The sequence below is a fragment of the Rattus norvegicus genome, chromosome X, assembly GCF_021556685.1.
Source record: "Rattus norvegicus strain SHRSP/BbbUtx chromosome X, alternate assembly SHRSP_T2T, whole genome shotgun sequence".
Lineage (NCBI taxonomy): Eukaryota > Metazoa > Chordata > Mammalia > Rodentia > Muridae > Rattus > Rattus norvegicus.
In genome coordinates, this window is record NC_141554.1 from 41667630 (window position 1) to 41687647 (window position 20018).

The 20018-nt window shown below is 39.3% G+C and overlaps 1 protein-coding gene across 7 annotated transcripts in view; it reads left to right on the top strand.

The window, feature by feature from the left end:
- Ppef1 (protein phosphatase with EF-hand domain 1) overlaps positions 1–20018 on the top strand; it is a 153317-nt gene that overhangs the window by 48102 nt on the left and 85197 nt on the right. For 4 of the 7 annotated variants that reach the window (XM_087600181.1, NM_001034935.2, NM_001434224.1 and 1 more), the window contains one exon: positions 2658–2818. In XM_087600181.1, coding sequence (XP_087456307.1) covers positions 2773–2818 — 46 coding nt within the window. In that variant the 5' untranslated portion in view covers positions 2658–2772. Of the gene's footprint in view, positions 1–2657; positions 2819–4490; positions 4563–20018 lie in introns of all 7 variants that reach the window. The other 3 variants (XM_087600180.1, NM_001434223.1, NM_001434225.1) reach the window with 1 other exon arrangement.

Sequence of the window (20018 nt, forward strand, 5' to 3'; positions counted from 1 at the left end):
GTTTTCCTTCCTCCCTCCCTCCCCTCTCTCTCCCAAGACCACTTCCTTCATCCCTCTTCTTTCTCTTCCCTACCTCCTGAACAAATGTGCTTAGGCTTATAAGATTGTGAATATAGTGGATGTATGGTGAGCCTGAAGAATGGAGTATCACAAGGTTTACTCTGCCTTTGAACTTGAGTTCATTAACATGCCTTGTCCACATGTTGTTCGACAAATTTTGTCCTTGGGAGACATAACACACAACACTACTCACCCCTGGCAGGAAGCAAACCAAAATATGGTGGCCACCAAAGTACAACTTGATAAACCAATGAGTTTAAGTGGTGTTACTTACAGGAGTACGGGTGAGGGGTTACTTACAAGGGCAGAAATGACTCAAAGACATCATCAAAGCCCTCCCCAGCATGGGTGACAGACAATTCACAACATCTGGGAACCTGGAGCACACTGCACAGCCTTCGGGCAGCTCAGCAGGTTGGAGAGAGCCCCTTTTAAGTGACTCAGTTGATCTAAATCTCTTTCAGGCAGCTTGGTGGGTTTCTGCCTCTTCCAGGCAGCTGCTCTAGTCTCAGAGTCTTCTTTATAGTTTGGCTCCTCTGAGAGCGAACTGCTTATCTGAGAGTGACTCAGTAGTCTTTATTGCTTACTTTAGGGAGGAGAAGCCTACTGAGTTTCAGGGACTTCCTGAAGCTATTGTGAGTCCTTATCAGAATACCATCACTAAGGTTATTATTGATTAAAAATAATACCTTCCTGCTTAAAGAGCTTCCCTGCAGGATAGAGTGTTTTAATCTTTAAACTGATATACAACAATTTGATTTAGAAAACATACAAAAGGGCAATCCTGAGAATCTCAGATTCATACATTTGAGAGAGGTCTTGGGTCTCGGTTTTGTTGTTGTTTGTTTTTAGTTTAGTTTTTTTTTATAAGAGGTTTTTTCTTAGTGATTCTAAAGAATATAGCCAAAATTTTCACTTTGATTAGGTTTTTGGCATAACTTAATGTTTTTGTCTCATAGTCAGCCTCTAATTTGTGGTTAAAAGCCTAGATAGAGTTAATTACTTTCAGCTTTAAGCCAGAGCCACTGAATTATATTAGCTCAATTGGTAGAGTGCTTGCCTTGCATACATGAATCCTCTAGCACTGCATAAACTGGGTGCTACACATCTGTTATTGTAGCACTTGTGAAGTGGAGGCGGAGGGTTAGAAGTCAAGGTCATCTTTGCATTGCTGCATAGGGAATTTGAGGCCAGCCTGAGCCACATTAAGACTTAGTCTCAAAATTAAACAACCAAACTCAACATGCAAAAACAAAACCACTAACAAAAGAAGTCCACAAAAGTAATTCCCATCCAATTTGACATAACCCAATGTTTAGAAGGGTTAATGAACTTAATACATAATGAAATCAATTCTTATCGGAATAACTAAGGTTGTTATTGATTAAAATAATCAAGTATTAGGTAACCAATAATCAATTATTATTGATTTTTTTATTTAGTTAAAATGTGTTTATTTATCTAATTTTGGTGCCTGGACTCATTTAGAGCAGTGGTTCTCAACCTGTGTGTGGGTCAATACCCTTTTAGCAAACCTCTCTCCAAAAATATTTACAACATGGGTCATGCCAGTAGCAAAATTACAGTTATGAAGTAGCAATGGAAATAATTTTATGATGGGGGAGGTCACTGCAATATTAGGGGCTGTATTAAATGGTCGGAACATCATGAAGGTTGAGAACCACTGATAGAGTATCAGACATGCCACGCACATGCTGTACTCCCTTGAGCTATACTCTTAGTCTGCCTCATTTCAATGTTTCCTTTCTTTAGCTAAGCTGAAATTTGTAATGCTTTTAATGTAGAAGCGAAAGAAAAATACAGTTGCTTTTTGTTTTCTTATTAATAAACATAAATAGGCCATCCGAAAATATCACAAAATAAAAGACATACAACACCCTACCCCCCAGTGAACAGAGAGATTATGAGATAAGAAGATGGTGTGTTGCCCAGAGAAACTCTGTTGAACACCTTCATTGGGTGCTTCTAAAGGCAACAATCTGGTGGCCTTGTCTGAAGGATATAGTACATTTGAAGGGAGACATCAAGGTGTTCGAGCAACCTCTTTCACATTTGGAAGCTTAATTAAGGACACCTGCAAATTATGATTTGTGAGTTTTACGGGAGGCCTTGAGCCCCCTGTTTTATAAAAAAAAAAAAGCCCCTTCTCACCGATTCTAAGGAAAATTGCCAAATACTCACTTTGATTTGATTTTTGGCATAGTTAAATGTGTTGTTTTTGTCTCATAGTCAGCCTCCAATTTGTGCTTAAAAGCCTAGATAGAGTTAATTACTTTCAGTTTTGAAGCCAAAACAACTGAATTATGTTAGCTCTTTCCATATTCCATCCCCTGTGTTTTAATTATAAAATTATACACTCTTACAGACATAGGAAACTATCATTTTGGTGTGGCAGAAAAAACTATTGAAAGCTGTTCCTGTGGTCTGGAAAGGAAACAAGGATCAGATTATATGTGATCACTTTCACATCACATGATGAACGACAAGTCAGAAGCATAAAATGAATTCTGCTGGGCAGACCCTTAGCTATGATGTTGTTAACCGGTGCTTTCCCTCCCTCCCCGTCTTCCCCATAGTATCTATGGACTGAAGGGAATCGGTTGAGTGGCTTCTTGAAGCACAAAGGGAGGGAATTCACACTCTCACTGAGAACCAGAAGTTGAATTTGTCAGCATATATGCTTTAGAAGCCATGGGCTGTGGCAGTTCTTCAAAAAAAGGCAAGAAATCTGAGAAAGGTGAGTACTGGGGACACACCTGTTTTTATGAATGAAAATGAGGGATTAAGCCGGACTCACACTCTTTCCTGTTTCTTGTTTTTCCCATGGTCCTCAAGATGCCCTGTGTGATTCAGAAACATCATTATGTAGACTGAAGGTGAAATATTGGGAGAACATGGGAAAATACCTGTAGAAACATGCAACTTTGAGTTTATGGTGTTGCCCAAAGTGTTATCTAAGACAGATGTTTGACTTAGTTTCTATTAAAATGTTCCAATATGAAGTTTCCATTTGTAACTCAGTGGCAGGAAACCAAAAAGACAGTGGAATTTATATCTACTTCTCGTTTAGTCATGGAATAGGTACACCAAACATAAGTGACATTTTAGTGGTGCCACTGAATTTTATTAGATTTTATAACTCAGCATTTTATTTTATTTTATTTTATTGCATTTTTTCCATCTTTATTAAATTGGGTATTTTTTATTTACATTTCAAATGTTACTCTCCCGGTTTCCAGGCCAACATCCCCTTAACCCCTCCCCCTCCCCTTCTATGTGTGTGTTCCCCTCCCCATCCTACCCACATTAACGCCCTCCCCACAAGAATCCCGTTCACTGGGGGTCCAGCCTTGGCAGGACCAAGGGCTTCCCCTTCCACTGGATAACTCAGCATTTTAAAAATACCTATTCCACACAGAACTTCATGAGATTTGCCTTATGTTTAAAAATAATTTAGTGAGAATGCCAGGTAGATAATATGATTCCAAAAGAAGTGCCTTGCTCCTGCATAGATCCCCTACCCCCTTCTACCTCCAAACAGTTAGAGACTTGAACATTCCCTTTGTTTATTTTACTTTTCTGGAATCTAGCTGAAACTTGCTTGCATATTGAAGGCATCTAGCTTTTACAAGCAAACTAAAATAACAAGCTGGAACAATTGTATGAGCCCTTTGCTTCTGAATGCCATTTTTTTTTGCTATGTAGATTATGGGTCTCTTCATTGGGTTTTATTCTATATTTCAGTTCAGAGTTTCCCCAGACTTATGGAAGATACTTTTAGTGTAGAGTATCCTATATTAGTTGAGGGTATTTTTCCTTGGGACCAATTATTGTTCTCTTCAAGTAACTTGTGGTGAGTGTGCAGGCTAATTGCTGAAAGGTAGGAAGGAGTGTGAAAGGTGCACTATTTGAAGTCTTTATGTCACAAACTAATTCCGTAGTAGTCATTTCTTAACAACACAGACAGGGGAGATGATTTACCTTATTTGCTTTTACAAAATGAATGAACAAATAAAGGGCCATGTTAAATCCTTTCTATGCACATAATGTAATTTGTCATAGTTCTATGTATTTTGCTTTCAGTCGCTGTTGCATCACTTTTGTCTGTCCAGCCCCTTACAGTTTGTCCGATTTCTTAGGTTTATAAGGAACTAAGCTCAGGCCGGAGAGGTGGTGCAGCGGTTTAGAGGAATTGCTGCTCTAGCAGAGGACCTGAGTTTGGTTCCCAGCCCCCATACAGTGGCTCACAACCACCTGAAACTCCAGTTGCAGGAGAAATGGTGGTCTCTTCTAACCAGCACAGGCACTGCAGGCGAACATTCATATACATAAAATAAAAATTAATAAATATTTTTAAAAGGTCATATATTTAAGGGTTTAGTGGTTAAGAGCACTTGTTGCTCTTCCAGAGATCCCAGGCCTGGTTTCCAGTACCCACTTGATGGCTTCAGCATCCATAACGAAAGATCCAGGGGACCTAAGTAAGTTCTAGCTCTTTGAATTGTTTTTCACCTTCTATAATGTTCCTCATAAATGGAAATATTAGCTTAGACTTTATTGCTTAAGTAATTTATTGAGATCAAAAATTCACACACGAAATTAACCATCAAAGTAAACAACTCAGCAGCATTTAGTATATTTATAATTGTGTACACCCACCACCCTTGTCTAGTTCCAGAATAGGCCTGTGACTCCAAAGTAAAACCCCAATCATTTTCCTCTATTTCTAGCTCCTCTCAGTTTATAACAATAGTTAACCCATGATAGGTCTCTATGGATTTCTCTATTCTAGACATTTTATTTCAACAGAACCATAAACCATGTAGCTTTGCATTTGGCTTCATTCTTGTAGCATTTATCAGGATTATATTCCTTTTTATTGTTGAGTAATACTTCACTGTGACAATGGGTCATTTTATGTTTATTCCATTCTTTAATTAGTAGATAGTAGGTTATAAGTTGTTTCTACTTTCCTCTGGTTTTTTTTTTTACTATTATGAGCAATGCTTCTATGAACATTCATATATAAGTTATTTTGTACACCTAGGCTTTCAGTTTTCTAGGCATATACCAGTAAGTAGAATTTCTGGATCATATAATAGCTCTAATCTTTACATTTTGAGAAACTTCTAAACTACTTCCTCAAAGTGACTATACCATTCTGTGTTCCTACCAGCCATGTGTTGGTGTTACAAATTATCAAACTCCCTGGCTACATTTTTAATTGCCTTTTTTATTATAACCATCCTAGTGGGGGTTCTGAAGCAGCTCATTGTTTTTTTTTATTTGTACTTGCCTAATTACTAATAATTTTGGGCTTCTTTTCATGTGTTTATTGACCATTTGTACCAGTCTCTTTAGAGTAAGTATCCATTAAGATCATTCATACCCCGACTCCTTTGAGACAGAATGTTACTAGGGAGTTCATGGGGCCTGTAACTTGCTATGTAGCATAGATACCCTCCAAGTAGTAATCCTCCTGTTACTGCCTTCTGAGTGCTGTAATTATAGGCATGTGCTGCCATGTCAAACCACCCACTTTAAAATTGTTGTCTTTATACTCCTTTGTTGGAAGAGTTATTTATGTATTCAATATACAAATTTCTTGTCAAATATGTAATTTGGAAAGCAGCTATGCTTACCAATGTATACTCATCTATCCCTCCAATATATAGTTTGCAAGTATTTCCTCTCACTCAATGACTTGTCTTGCATTTTTTTGCTTGTTGTTTTTGAGGTGATCTCCATAGTTTGGGATGGGCTTGAACTCCCTATGTAGTTGAGGATGACCTTGAACTCTTGTTCTGCTTGCCTCTATCTCCCAAGCATGCACCACCCTGTCAGGTTTAAGGCATGGTCCATGCTGGCCTTGAACTATCATTCTGACTTACATTTTTTTTTTAGCACTTGCTTACTAGCATGAGGTTTTTTTCACTTTCTTTTTCTTTTCTTCTTCATCCCCCTTCTCCTACTCTTCTTTGGAATTGGAAAATGATATTATTTTGATTCGTTTAGTTTGTGAACCAACAAGTTTAGTGAGGGTTACTTACTGAACCATGGGTTATTTGCAGGAGCATAGACAATTTATCAGTGGCTATACTACTGAAGAATATCTCCTTCCTCCTGCAAATGTTAACTTCCTACAGATCCCAGGGAGGGGCCAGAGCTCATGAACCTCTCCTGTTTTTTTAATTTCTTTACTGTGCAGTTAAAATATAACAAAAACTAGCACGTGTTTTCTAGCTGCCATCTAACTTAACTGTCACCCTTGTGAGTTTAGAGGTGTCATCTGGGAGATCAGGTTTATATATTTCCGGTGGGAAGGGGTGTGTGTGTGTGTGTGTGTGTGTGTGTGTGTGTGTGTGTGTGTGTGTGTGTGTGTGTGTGAAGGGGAGGGGGAGAAATCTGTCTTTTTCAAGGGTATCTTTGAAATCTTTTGGATTTTAATATAAGTGCAATACCAGAGAGTGCAAATGAAATGTTAGGAATTAAAGCAAATAGGAAAGGCTCAGATTTTAAAAACCTGGCGTTGATGTGAAGTAGCGTAGCTCTACTTCTTTGTGAAGCCAGCTCATCCTGTAGAGCAGCAGTTCTCAACATGTGGTTCTCAACCGCTTTGGGAGTCGCATATCCGATATCCTGCATGTCAGATATTCACCTTACAATTCACAACACTATCAACATTACAGTTATGAAGTCGCAGTGCAAATACTTTTATGGTTGGGGGTCACCACAACATGAGCTGTATTAAAGGGTCACAGCATTAGGAAGGTTGAGAACCATTGCTTTAAAGTTTATGATGATCTGCATCTTCGTCTACATATGAATCCTGGGGTCTTGAATCATAGATCAATCTCAGAATACATATGAACCCTGATAGGGTTCTTGATCAGGTTCATTTTGTCTGCCAGTTAAAGAATTAAAAGGCAGAGAAAATCTTAAGCTCCACAGGTTGCAGCTGAGGGAATTTCCAAGGACAGCAGATAGAATCATCTGCTAAACAAGAAGACTTTTCTTGGGCTGAGGATACACACACAGCAAGCACACAGAGAGAAAGAGCCTCTGTATAGCGGGGAGCGCTTTTAGCTTTTGTTATAATGCTCTTTGCAATAAAAAAGTTTTCAAGTTTGGCAAAGTCTACCTTAATTTTTATTTTAATTTTTTTTTGCTTTTGATGTCACCTGCAATAATTGTTATCAAATCCAAGAAGATTTATGTTATACTTAACCTATAGAGTCTTTGTAGTTTTTGTTCTTATATTTATTTATTTTTATTTATTTATTTATATTTATTTTAAGTTATTTTCACATATATGAGATTTGGGTATAAACACATTCCTTGTGTGTGGTGATCTGGTTCTCCTGATATCATTTGTTGAAAAGACTAATTTTTTTTACACATCTTGACACTCTCATAAAATCAATTAACTTGAGAACTGGGGCTTGCAGCTCAACAGTAGACTGCCTCACATGTGTGAAAGTCTGGGGTTCTATTCCTAGCACTATAAAAAAAATCTGGTGCTTTAGTGTAGGTCAGCTGGGAGAATGTCTGTGTAGCATGCCCAAAGTCCTGGTTTTGATCTGGAGGTACACACCAATTATCCCAGCACTTGGGAGAAACAGAATGGAGGATCAGAAATTCAAGGTTGTCCTTTGGCTACATAGCAATTTTGAGGCTAGCCTGTTCTATGTGAACCTGTCTCTTAGACTTTGTTTCTCCTTTCCAGGCTTGCTCTTGGTATTTTGGGTCATTTGCATTTTCATAAGGATTTTATGGTTAATTTGTAGAGTTATTTAAAAATCCACATGAAACGTTCAAGGGTGTTATATTAAATGTATTTGGGCAGTATTGCTAACAACTGAATCATGAGAGCTATGAATATAGTGTGTCTTTCCATTTATAGTCATAGTATTTTATTCTTTTTGGATGCTACTATAAATAAGATTCTTTTCTTAACAGTTTTGAAATGTTCATTACAAATGCCTGAAATGATTTTTCTATCCTCCAGTTTTTTCTAACTTGAGTTGTTGTCATGAAGAGCTAATTTTTTAAGTTTTTTATAAATCATCTTATCTGAAAAGAGGATTAGTTTTCCTTCTTTCTTTCCAATGCTTTTCATTTTATTTTATTGCCTCATTATGCTAGCCAGATACTTTGCTTAAATACTGTACAGAATGAGAGAGTAAATTTTCTTGTACTGTTCAGTTTTTATTGTCAACATGACCAGATTTAAAATCACTTGAACATACTTTCTGTGTTTGTCTGCATGGGCTTTCCAAAAGGATTACCTGATCGGAATATCCAATGGGTTGGATATTGGATGAAATATGTTATTTGAATTAAAAATTTCACACGATATATTTTGATCATGTTTCCCCTCCCGCAACTCTTTGCAAATACTTTCCACCTCCCCACCCATACAACTTTATGTGCTGCACCACCTGTTTTTTTCTCTCTCTCTCCCCCTCCCCCTCCTCTCCCTTTCTCCCTCCCTCCCCCTCTCCCCCTTCCTTTTTCCCTCCTTCCCCATCTACCTCTCCCCCTGCCCTCTCTCTCCTTATTGTAATAGGCCTGTCTTTATAGGTGACTTGGTCTTTTTCTCTTGCAGTGTTTCTTCTCTTTTTTTGTTCTTCTGTATGTTTAATGTTTTGGTTATAATACGCTATGGGAGAATTTTATTTATTGTGCAGTCTTTTTGGTGTCCTGCATGCTTCTTGTACCTTGCTAGGCAACTCTGTTTCTTAGGTTAGGGTAATTTTTTCTATCGTTTTGTTTAAAATATTTTCTGTACGTTTGACCTGGTTTTCTTCTCCTTCCTCTATACCTATCCTTTGTATGTTTGTTCTTTTCATAGTGTCCTAGATTTCCTGAAAGCACCCCCCCCCAATTTCTTTTCTTTTAGATTTAACATTTTCTTCTACCTCATCTTCAAATCTTGTAATCTATTGGTATTTTAGTTGTGAGTTTTCTTTAGTTGATTCTATTCCTTTCTTAAATCCTACTTTCATGGCTTGAAATGTTTTTATCATTTTATTCAATTGTTTGTGTTTTCATGAAGGCATTTATTCATATCCTCTTTAAGGTCCTTGAATGTATTATTTCGAAGTCCTTGTCTTGTGCTTCAGCTAAATTGCTTTTCTCAGGGCCTGTTACAGTAGTGTTGCTAGCTTCTGGAGGAGGCACAAGGGCTTGGCCATTCAAGTTGGTGGTTTTGTGCTCGGATCTAGGCATCTGGGGTTATGATATTTGAGGTGTTCCTTGGTGTAGATATCTGGTCTTGTCTTTGCTGCCTGACTGCCCTGTTCTTTGCTTGCTGTTTCCCATTCTGAGTCTTAGTCAAGTTTTGTGGCTGTGGGATCCCTGATAGAGTGTTTCTCAGGGTCAGTGGGTAACAAACAATAGAAATGGGCTAGAAGGGAAGACTGGGTGGGTCTAAAGGGGAAAGCTAGGGAAATCCACAGCCTCCACTAAGATGTGACATCTCCAGGGTATGTTGGTAGTGTGGGAGGAGGGCCTCCAGACTAAGAGTAAGTCTGGAAAGGAAATAAATATTAATACTCCCATTTAATTTAAATGCTTACATAATCCTTTAATATACAAGCTATTCTGACCAAAGAAACTTAAGAAAGGATTTAATTTGAACTCAGAGCTCTGCATGGCTCTGTCTCCTGGGACTAAAGGTGTGGTCCTCGAAACCTAGATTTAAGTTTTTCTTCACTAAAACTTTCTCTGTTTTGGCTGGCCTGAAACTCAGAGATCTGCTTGGTTTTTTTCTACTGGGATTAAAGGTGTACCACCATGCCTAGATCTAAATTTAGCTGGGTAGCATCTTGCCCCAAAGTCCCATTCCTCAATTTGTTATCTCCTTCAATACAGGATTCAGTTCCATTTCACTTTCTGGAGCCTCTTTAATACTCAAACCATATATTTTATATTTTTCCTTTCTTGGCTTGCTATACTTTGTTTAAAATGCTCTTAAAGAGACTTAACCAGAGAACAAAATCTATGATGGGCATTTCTGAGACTTCCTTTGTCAATGTAATTAACCTGAGTCTCTTCACCTTAGCCTCAGGCAGATTCTTCAGTCGAGGGCAAAACATAATCACATTCTTCACCAAAGTATCACAAAAACAGTCTCTAGGCCACATTCTGAAATTCTTTTTTACTGAAACCCCTTGGGCCAAGTCCTCACAGTTCACATCACTCTCAGCAACAAAGTCTTCCATATTCCTACTAGGACAGCACATTAAGCCCAACTTAAAGCATTCTACCACTTTCCAAAGTCCCAGAATTCACATTCCTCCAAACAAAAGTATGGTCAGACCTATCACAGCAATACCCCACTCCTGCTACCAATCTCTGTCTTAGTTAGGGTTTTACTGCTGTGAATAGAGACCGTGACCAAGGCACCTCTTATAAGGACAACATTTAATGGGGCTGGCTTACAGGTTCAGAGGTTCAGTCCATTATCATCATGGTGGGAACATGGCAGTGTCCAGGCAGGCATGATGTAGGAAGAGCTGAGAGTTCTACATCTTCACCTGAAGGCTGCTAGCAGAATACTGGCTTCCAGACAGCTAGGGTAAGGGTCTTTTTTTTTTTTTGGTTCTTTTTTTTTTTTTTTCGGAGCTGGGGACCGAACCCAGGGCCTTGCGCTTCCTAGGTAAGCGCTCTACCACTGAGCTAAATCCCCAGCCCCTAGGGTAAGGGTCTTAAGCTCTCACCCACAGTGACACATCTACTCCAACAAAGCCACACCTTCTAATCCTGCCACTCTCTGGGCTGAGTATATAGAAACCATCACACTCACTTTACACTTAAATTTTTATGTCAATAGGCTTTCAGTTAATAATCTATTGCTTTTTTGTCCTACTCAGAGCACTTTGAGAACACTAATATATTTTCTTTTATTTCTGACCTGAAATCACTTAAAAATATATTTCTTTAAGTGCTAAATAACAGAAAGAAACCACCTCTTTGGCTTTGAAATTTGGTGTTTAAGCTATAGGAGAAAATTTCTATAATGGACATTATTTTTTTAAAGTGTTTTTTTTTATTAACTTGAGTATTTCTTATTTACATTTCAAGTGTTATTCCCTTTCCCGGTTTCCGGGCAAACATCCCCCTAATCCCTCCCCCTCCCCTTCTTTATGGGTGTTCCCCTCCCCATCCTCCCCCCATTGTTGCCCTCCCCCCAACAATCACGTTCACTGGGGGTTCAGTCTTAGCAGGACCCAGGGCTTCCCCTTCCACTGGTGCTCTTACTAGAATATTCATTGCTACCTATGAGGTCAGAGCCCAGGGTCAGTCCATGTATAGTCTTTAGGTAGTGGCTTAGTCCCTGGAAGCTCTGGTTGCTTGGCATTGTTGTACATATGGGGTCTCGAGCTCCTTCAAGCTCTTCCAGTTCTTTCTCTGATTCCTTCAACGGGGATCCTATTCTCAATTCAGTGGTTTGCTGCTGGCATTCACATCTGTATTTGCTGTATTCTAGCTGTGTCTCTCAGGAGCGATCTACATCCGGCTCCTGCCGGCCTGCACTTCTTTGCTTCATCCATCTTGTCTAATTGGATGGCTGTATATGTATGGGCCACATGTGGGGCAGGCTCTGAATGGGTGTTCCTTCTGTGTCTGTTTAAATCTTTGCCTCTCTATTCCCTGCCAAGGGTATTCTTGTTCCCCTTTTAAAGAAGGAGTGAAGCATTCACATTTTGATCATCCATCTTGAGTTTCATTTGTTCTAGGCATCTAGGGTAATTCAAGCATTTGGGCTAATAGCCACTTATAAATGAGTGCATACCATGTGTGTTTTTCTGTGATTGGGTTACCTCACTCAGGATGATATTTTCCAGTTCCAATCATTTGCCTAGGAATTTCATAAAGTCATTGTTTTTGATAGCTGAGTAATATTCCATTGTGTAGATGTACCATATTTTCTGTATCCATTCCTCTGTTGAAGGGCATCTGGGTTCTTTCCAGCTTCTGGCTATTATAAATAAGGCTGCTATGAACATAGTGGAGCACGTGTCTTTTTTTTTTTTTTCTTTTCTTTTTTTCGGAGCTGGGGACCGAACCCAGGGCCTTGCGCTTCCTAGGCAAGCGCTCTACCACTGAGCTAAATCCCCAACCCCAGCACGTGTCTTTTTTATATGTTGGGGCATCTTTTGGGTATATGCCCAAGAGAGGTATAGCTGGATCCTCAGGCAGTTCAATGTCCAATTTTCTGAGGAACCTCCAGACTGATTTCCAGAATAGTTGTACCAGTCTGCAATCCCACCAACAATGGAGCAGTGTTCCTCTTTCTCCGCATCATCGCCAGCATTTGCTGTCACCTAAGTTTTTGATCTTAGCCATTCTCACTGGTGTGAGGTGAAATCTCAGGGTTGTTTTGATTTGCATTTCCCTTATGACTAAAGATGTTGAACATTTGTTTAGGTGTTTCTCAGCCATTCGGCATTCCTCAGCTGTGAATTCTTTGTTTAGCTCTGAACCCCAATTTTAGTAGGGTTATTTGTCTCCCTACGGTCTAAATTCTTGAGTTCTTTGTACATTTTGGATATAAGGCCTCTATCTGTTGTAGGATTGGTAAAGATCTTTTCCCAATCTGTTAGTTGCCGTTTTGTCCTAACCACAGTCTCCTTTCCCTTACAGAAGCCTTGCAGTTTTATGAGACCCCATTTGTCGATTCTTGATCTTAGAGCATAAGCCATTGGTGTTTTGTTCAGGAAATTTTTTCCAGTGCCCATGTGTTCCAGATGCTTCCCTAGTTTTTCTTCTATTAGTTTGAGTGTATCTGGTTTGATGTGGAGGTCCTTGATCCACTTGGACTTAACCTTTGTAAGGGTGATAAGCATGGATCGATCTGCATTCTTCTACATGTTGCCCTCCAGTTGAACCAGCACCATTTGCTGAAAATGCTATCTTTTTTCCATTGGATGGTTTTGGCTCCTTTGTCAAAAATCAAGTGCCCATAGGTGTGTGGGTTCAATTCTGGGTCTTCAATTCTATTCCATTGGTCTATCTGCCTGTCTCTATACCAATACCATGCAGTTTTTATCACTATTGCTCTGTAATACTGCTTGAGTTCAGGGATAGTGATTCCCCCTGAAGTCCTTTTATTGTTGAGGATAGTTTTAGCTATCCTGGGTTTTTTGTTATTCCAGATGAATTTGCAAATTGTTCTGTCTAACTGTTTGAAGAATTGGATTGGTATTTTGATGGGGATTGCATTGAATCTGTAGATCGCTTTTGGTAGAATGGCCATTTTTACTATATTAATCCTGCCAATCCATGAGCATGGGAGATCTTTCCATCTTCTGAGGTCTTCTTCAATTTCTTTCTTCAGAGGCTTGAAGTTCTTATTGTACAGATCTTTTACTTGCTTGGTTAAAGTCACACCTAGGTACTTTATATTATTTGGGTCTATTATGAAGGGTGTCGTTTCCCTAATTTCTTTCTTGGCTTGTTTCTCTTTTGTGTAGAGGAAGGCTACTGATTTGTTTGAGTTAATTTTATACCCAGCCACTTTGCTGAAGTTGTTTATCAGCTTTAGTAGTTCTCTGGTGGAACTTTTGGGATCACTTATATATACTACCATATCATCTGCAAATAGTGATATTTTGACTTCTTCTTTTCTGATCTGTATCCTCTTAACCTCCTTTTGTTGTCTGATTGCTCTGGCTAGAACTTCAAGAACTATATTGAATAAGTAGGGAGAGAGTGGGCAGCCTTGTCTAGTCCCTGATTTTAGTGGGATTGCTTCAAGTTTCTCTCCATTTAGTTTAATGTTAGCAACTGGTTTGCTGTATATGGCTTTTACTATGTTTAGGTATGGGCCCTGAATTCCTATTCTTTCCAGGACTTTTATCATGAAGGGGTGTTGAATTTTGTCAAATGCTTTCTCAGCATCTGATGAAATGATCATGTAGTTTTGTTCTTTCAGTTTGTTTATATAATGGATCACGTTGATGGTTTTCCATATATTAAACCATCCCTGCATGCCTGGGATGAAGTCTACTTGATCATGGTGGATGATTGTTTTGATGTGCTCTTGGATTCGGCTTGCCAGAATTTTATTGAGTATTTTTGCGTCGATACTCATAAGGGAAATTGGTCTGAAGTTCTCTTTCTTTGTTGGGTCTTTGTGTGGTTTAGGTATAAGAGTAATTGTGGCTTCATAGAAGGAATTCGGTAGTGCTCCATCTGTTTCAATTTTGTGGAATAGTTTGGATAATATTGGTATGAGGTCTTCTATGAAGGTCTGATAGAATTCTGCACTAAACCTGTCTGGACCTGGGCTCTTTTTGGTTGGGAGACCTTTAATGACTGCTTCTATTTCCTTAGGAGTTATGGGGTTGTTTAACTGGTTTATCTGTTCCTGATTTAACTTCGGTACCTGGTATCTGTCTAGGAAATTGTCCATTTCCTGCAGATTTTCAAGTTTTGTTGAATATAGGCTTTTATAGTAAGATCTGATGATTTTTTGAATTTCCTCTGAATCTGTAGTTATGTCTCCCTTTTCATTTCTGATTTTGTTAATTTGGACGCACTCTCTGTGTCCTCTCGTTAGTCTGGCTAAGGGTTTATCTATCTTGTTGATTTTCTCAAAGAACCAAATTTTGGTTCTGTTGATTCTTTCTATGGTCCTTTTTGTTTCTACTTGGTTGATTTCAGCTCTGAGTTTGATTATTTCCTGCCTTCTACTCCTCCTGGGTGTATTTGCTTCTTTTTGTTCTAGAGCTTTTAGGTGTGTCGTCAAGCTGGTGACATATGCTCTTTCCTGTTTCTTTCTGCAGGCACTCAGCGCTATGAGCTTTCCTCTTAGCACAGCTTTCATTGTGTCCCATAAGTTTGGGTATGTTGTACCTTCATTTTCATTAAATTCTAAAAAGTCTTTAATTTCTTTCTTTATTTCTTCCTTGACCAGGTTATCATTGAGTAGAGCATTGTTCAATTTCCACGTATATGTGGGCATTCTTCCCTTATTGTTATTGAAGACCAGCTTTAGGGCGTGGTGGTCTGATAGCATGCATAGGATTATTTCTTTCTTTCTGTATCTGTTGAGGCCCGTTTTTTGACCAATTATATGGTCAACTTTGGAGAAAGTACCATGAGGTGCTGAGAAGAAGGTATATCCTTTTGCTTTAGGATAGAATGTTCTATAAATATCTGTTAAGTCCATTTGTCTCATGACTTCTCTTAGTCTGTCTACGTCTCTGTTTAATTTCTGTTTCCATGATCTGTCCATTGATGAGAGTGGGGTGTTGAAATCTCCTACTATTATTGTGTGAGGTGCAATCTGTGTTTTGAGCTTTAGTAAGGTTTCTTTTATGTATGTAGGTGCCCTTGTATTTGGGGCATAGATATTTAGGATTGAGAGTTCATCTTGGTGGATTTTTCCTTTGATGAATATGAAGTGTCCTTCCTTATCTTTTTTGATGACTTTTAGTTGAAAATTGATTTTATTTGATATTAGAATGGCTACTCCAGCTTGCTGCTTCCGACCATTTGCTTGGAAAGTTGTTTTCCAGCCTTTCACTCTGAGGTAGTGTCTGTCTTTGCTCTGAGGTGTGTTTCCTGTAGGCAGCAGAATGCAGGGTCCTCGTTGTGTATCCAGTTTGTTAATCTATGTCTTTTTATTGGGGAGTTGAGACCATTGATGTTGAGAGATATTAAGGAATAGTGATTATTGCTTCCTGTTATGTTCATATTTGGATGTGAGGTTATGTTTGTGTGCTTTTCTTCTCTTTGTTTTGTTGCCAAGACGATTAGTTTCTTGCTTCTTCTAGGGTATAGCTTGCCTCCTTATGTTGGGCTTTACCATTTATTATTCTTTGTAGTGCTGGATTTGTAGAAAGATATTGTGTAAATTTGGTTTTGTCATGGAATATCTTGGTTTCTCCATCTATGTTAATTGAGAGTTTTGCAGGATACAGTAACCTGGGCTGGCATTTGTGTTCTCTTAGGGTCTGTATGACATCTGTCCAGGATCTTCTGGCTTTCATAGTTTCTGGCGAAAAGTCTGGTGTGATTCTGATAGGTCTGCCTTTATATGTTACTTGACCTTTTTCCCTTACTGCTTTTAATATTCTTTCTTTATTTTGTGCGTTTGGTGTTTTGACTATTATGTGACGGGAGGTGTTTCTTTTCTGGTCCAATCTATTTGGAGTTCTGTAGGCTTCTTGTATGCTTATGGGTATCTCTTTCTTTAGGTTAGGAAAGTTTTCTTCTATGATTTTGTTGAAGATATTTACTGGTCCTTTGAGCTGGGAGTCTTCACTCTCTTCTCATACCTATTATCCTTAGGTTTGATCTTCTCATTGAGTCCTGGATTTCCTGTATGTTTTGGACCAGTAGCTTTTTCCGCTTTACATTATCTTTGACAGTTGAGTCAATGATTTCTATGGAATCTTCTGCTCCTTTGATTCTCTCTTCCATCTCTTGTATTCTGTGGGTGAAGCTCGTTATCTACAGCTCCTTGTCTCTTCTTTTGGTTTTCTATATCCAGGGTTGTTTCCATTTGTTCTTTCTTGATTGGTTCTATTTCCATTTTTAATTCCTTCAACTGTTTGTGTTTTCCTGGAATTCTTTCAGGGATTTTTGTGACTCCTCTCTATGGGCTTCTACTTGTTTATTTATGTTTTCCTGGAATTCTTTTAGGGATTTTTGCGACTCCTCTCTGTATGCTTCTACTTGTTCTCTAAGGGAATTCTTCACGTCTTTCTTGAAGTTCTCCAGTATCATGATCAAATATGATTTTGAAACTAGATCTTGCTTTTCTGGTGTGTTTGGATATTCCGTGTTTGCTTTGGTGGGAGAATTGGGCTCCGATGATGCCATGTAGTCTTGTTTTCTGTTGCTTGGGTTCCTGTGCTTGCCTCTCGCCATCAGATTATCTCTAGTGTTACTTTGTTCTGCTATTTCTGACAGTGGCTAGACTGTCCTATAAGCCTGTGTTTCAGGAGTGCTGTAGACCTGTTTTCCTGGTTTCTTTCAGCCAGTTATGGGGACAGAGTGTTCTGCTTTCGGGCGTGTAGTTTTTCCTATCTACAGGTCTTCAGATGTTCCTGTGGGCCTGTGTCTTGAGTTCACCAGGCAGGTCGCTTGCAGCAGAAAAGTTGGTCTTACCTGTGGTCCCGAGGCTCAAGTTTGCTCGTGGGATGCTGCCTATGAGCTCTCCATGGCTGCAGCAACCAGGAAGATCTGCACCGCCCTTTCCAGGAGCTTCCTTGCACCAGGGTTCCAGATGGTGTTTGGTGTTTTCCTCTGGCGTCCGCGATGTGTGTGCAGAGTGCAGTCTCTTCTGGTTTCCCAGGCGTGTCTGCCTCTCTGAAGGTTTAGCTCTCCCTCCCACGGGATTTGGGTGCAGAGAACTGTTTATCTGGTCGGTCCCTTCAGGTTCCTGCAGTGTCTCAGAGGCAGCGGACCTGCTGCTCCTGGGCCCTCCTCTACGGGAACCCAGAGGCCGTATACAGTTTCCTCTTGGGCCAGGGATGTGGGCAGGGGTTGGCAGTGTTGGTGGTCTCTTCTGCTCTGCAGCCTCAGGAGTGCCCACCTGACCAGTCGGTGAGGGCTCTTTCCCACGGGGTTTGGGAGCAGAGAGGTGCTGAGGGCAGGGATCCGTGGGTTTGGGACTCCCCCTAACCACCGGAAGTGCCTGGTCCTAGAGGAATTTTGCCTCTGTGTGTCCTGAGTTCACCAGTTAGGTCGCTTGGAGCAGGAAGGTTTGTCTTACCTGTGGTCCTGAGGCTCAAGTTTGCTCATGGGGTATTGCTTATGAGCTCCCCGCGGCCGCAGCAACCAGGAAGCAAGATTATTTTTTATTACACTATTAGTTCTCTGTTTTTATTTAAAATCTGAAAAACATGGGAGGGGGCTAGGGAGTTGGTGCAATACAGTGCTTATATTGCAATCAACCTGAGTTCAACTTCCAATACACACACACACACACACACACACGCACACACACACGCACACGCACACGCACACAGGATGGCAAATCACTATAAACTCAGCACTGAATAGGTAGAGGAAAAAAAGTAATCCTGGGGCTTATTGGTCAGCCATTCTAGCTGTATAAGTGGGTTCCAGATTCAGTCAGATGCTGAGCTCTAGAAAATAAGACAGGAAGCAACTGAGGCAGTCACTTGTTGATTTCTGGCTTCCACATGCATGCACATGCATTTGTACACATACCCAAGCATGTGCATTTGAGCACACACACATACATAAACACACAAACAGGAAATTAAAAATATGAAAAATACTAAGAAACCAAACATTTCTGTAACATTTAAAAAATAAATATGAAAAATATTTTGTAACTTAAAGTTAGTTTAGTTATTTAAAAATCTCAAAGCTCTTCACAACTGCTCAAGAGAATCTCTATGGTTACTTCTAGCCCTATGTGCCCTATCCCCTCATTCTCAATTTTAAATGTATATTTAAATTTAGGACCTTATGGAAAAGAATTATGAAATTATTTCTTTTATCTTGTTATCATTGATTTTTTGTTATTATAGTTGCTATTAAGCAGTCTATATTGGAACTTGGAAAATGTAGCAGAAGTCACTCTAAGCTGCCACGTCCCTTGCTTTTCTCCTTAGTGAAATAGATATCAGATAAGACACATTGTAAAATCCTGTCAGTGGAAGTCTACTGGATTTTGTAGACTGTTCTGCCTGTTCTGCTAGCTGTTACCCATCAGCCTCTTGGTGTGTTAAGTTCCTGTCCTCTATTTTTTCTTTTTTTGTGGTGTGTGTGTGTGTGTGTGTGTGTGTGTGTGTGTGTGTGTGATGTGTATGTAGGTTTGTGCACATGTGCATACATGTGCTCACTCTGCATGAATGGATGCCAGGAAGAGAACATAGAGTATGCTGTATTTTGTATCTTTTTGTCTTATTCTTTTGAAACAAGGCTGTCACTAAATCTAGAGCTAGACTTGAAGCTGACAGCCTTCCTACCCCACCCTCCTGTCTTCCCTCCCTACAGTGTTCGCATTATAAGCAAGCATGGCTCAACCTGGCTTTTTACTTGGGTGCTAGGGTCCACCTCACATCTTCAGATTATACAGTGAGAACCACGGAGTCGTCATTCCAGCCCCCTTATTTTTCTACTGAAGTTTTGTTTTATGTTGTGTTACTTTCCTTCTAACTTACTGTTAGGGAAAATTGAATCCTACTTGGATATAGAGGACAGTGACTCTCAGTATACCTGTTAGTTAGCTTGGCCTGTTCACATTTTGCTATCATTTTTCTCTTTCCATCCTCAATCTTCTTTTCCATTTGAAAAGAAAAACTTAAAGTCATTATATCGGCTTATATATACCTCACCATGAATGACGTAAAAAGAGAGATATTCTCTTACATAATTATAATACTGAATCATATTGAAGAAATTTAACATAGGTGATGATATCTACAAACTGATAACATTATATTCAGAATTTCCCAGTGCACAAAATTGCTGTCTTTTACTTTCTTATCAGTCCTAGATCAGGAAAAAATTATCTGATAGATTCTTAAAGCTTCAAAATTCAGTGGAACATGTCGGTCTGAGTCTGCTCAACTTTCTGGCAGAACATGGCCTTTTTGCACGTGCCTTTCTTAAAAGAGTTAATACCCTTGGCTTCATAACAACACGTTCTCCCAGGTTTCCTTTTATGTCTTCATTTGAATTGTTCACACTGGTTCCAGCTTTTAAATATTGGAAGTCCTCTGAGTTCCTCTTAGGCTTCTTACTTTGTCACCCTCATGCTCCTCCTGGTAGCTTTCTGTCTAAAAGGAAAGCATTTGTTTTTCATTTGAAATTGTAGTCCCTCTCAATAATAGTGAATCAATCACTCTTTGATATGATTTGGCCTTGAGACTTGTATAGGATTGATAATACAAACACATTTCTTGTTTAAGAAAAATGGATACAAATCCAAAACCAAACTA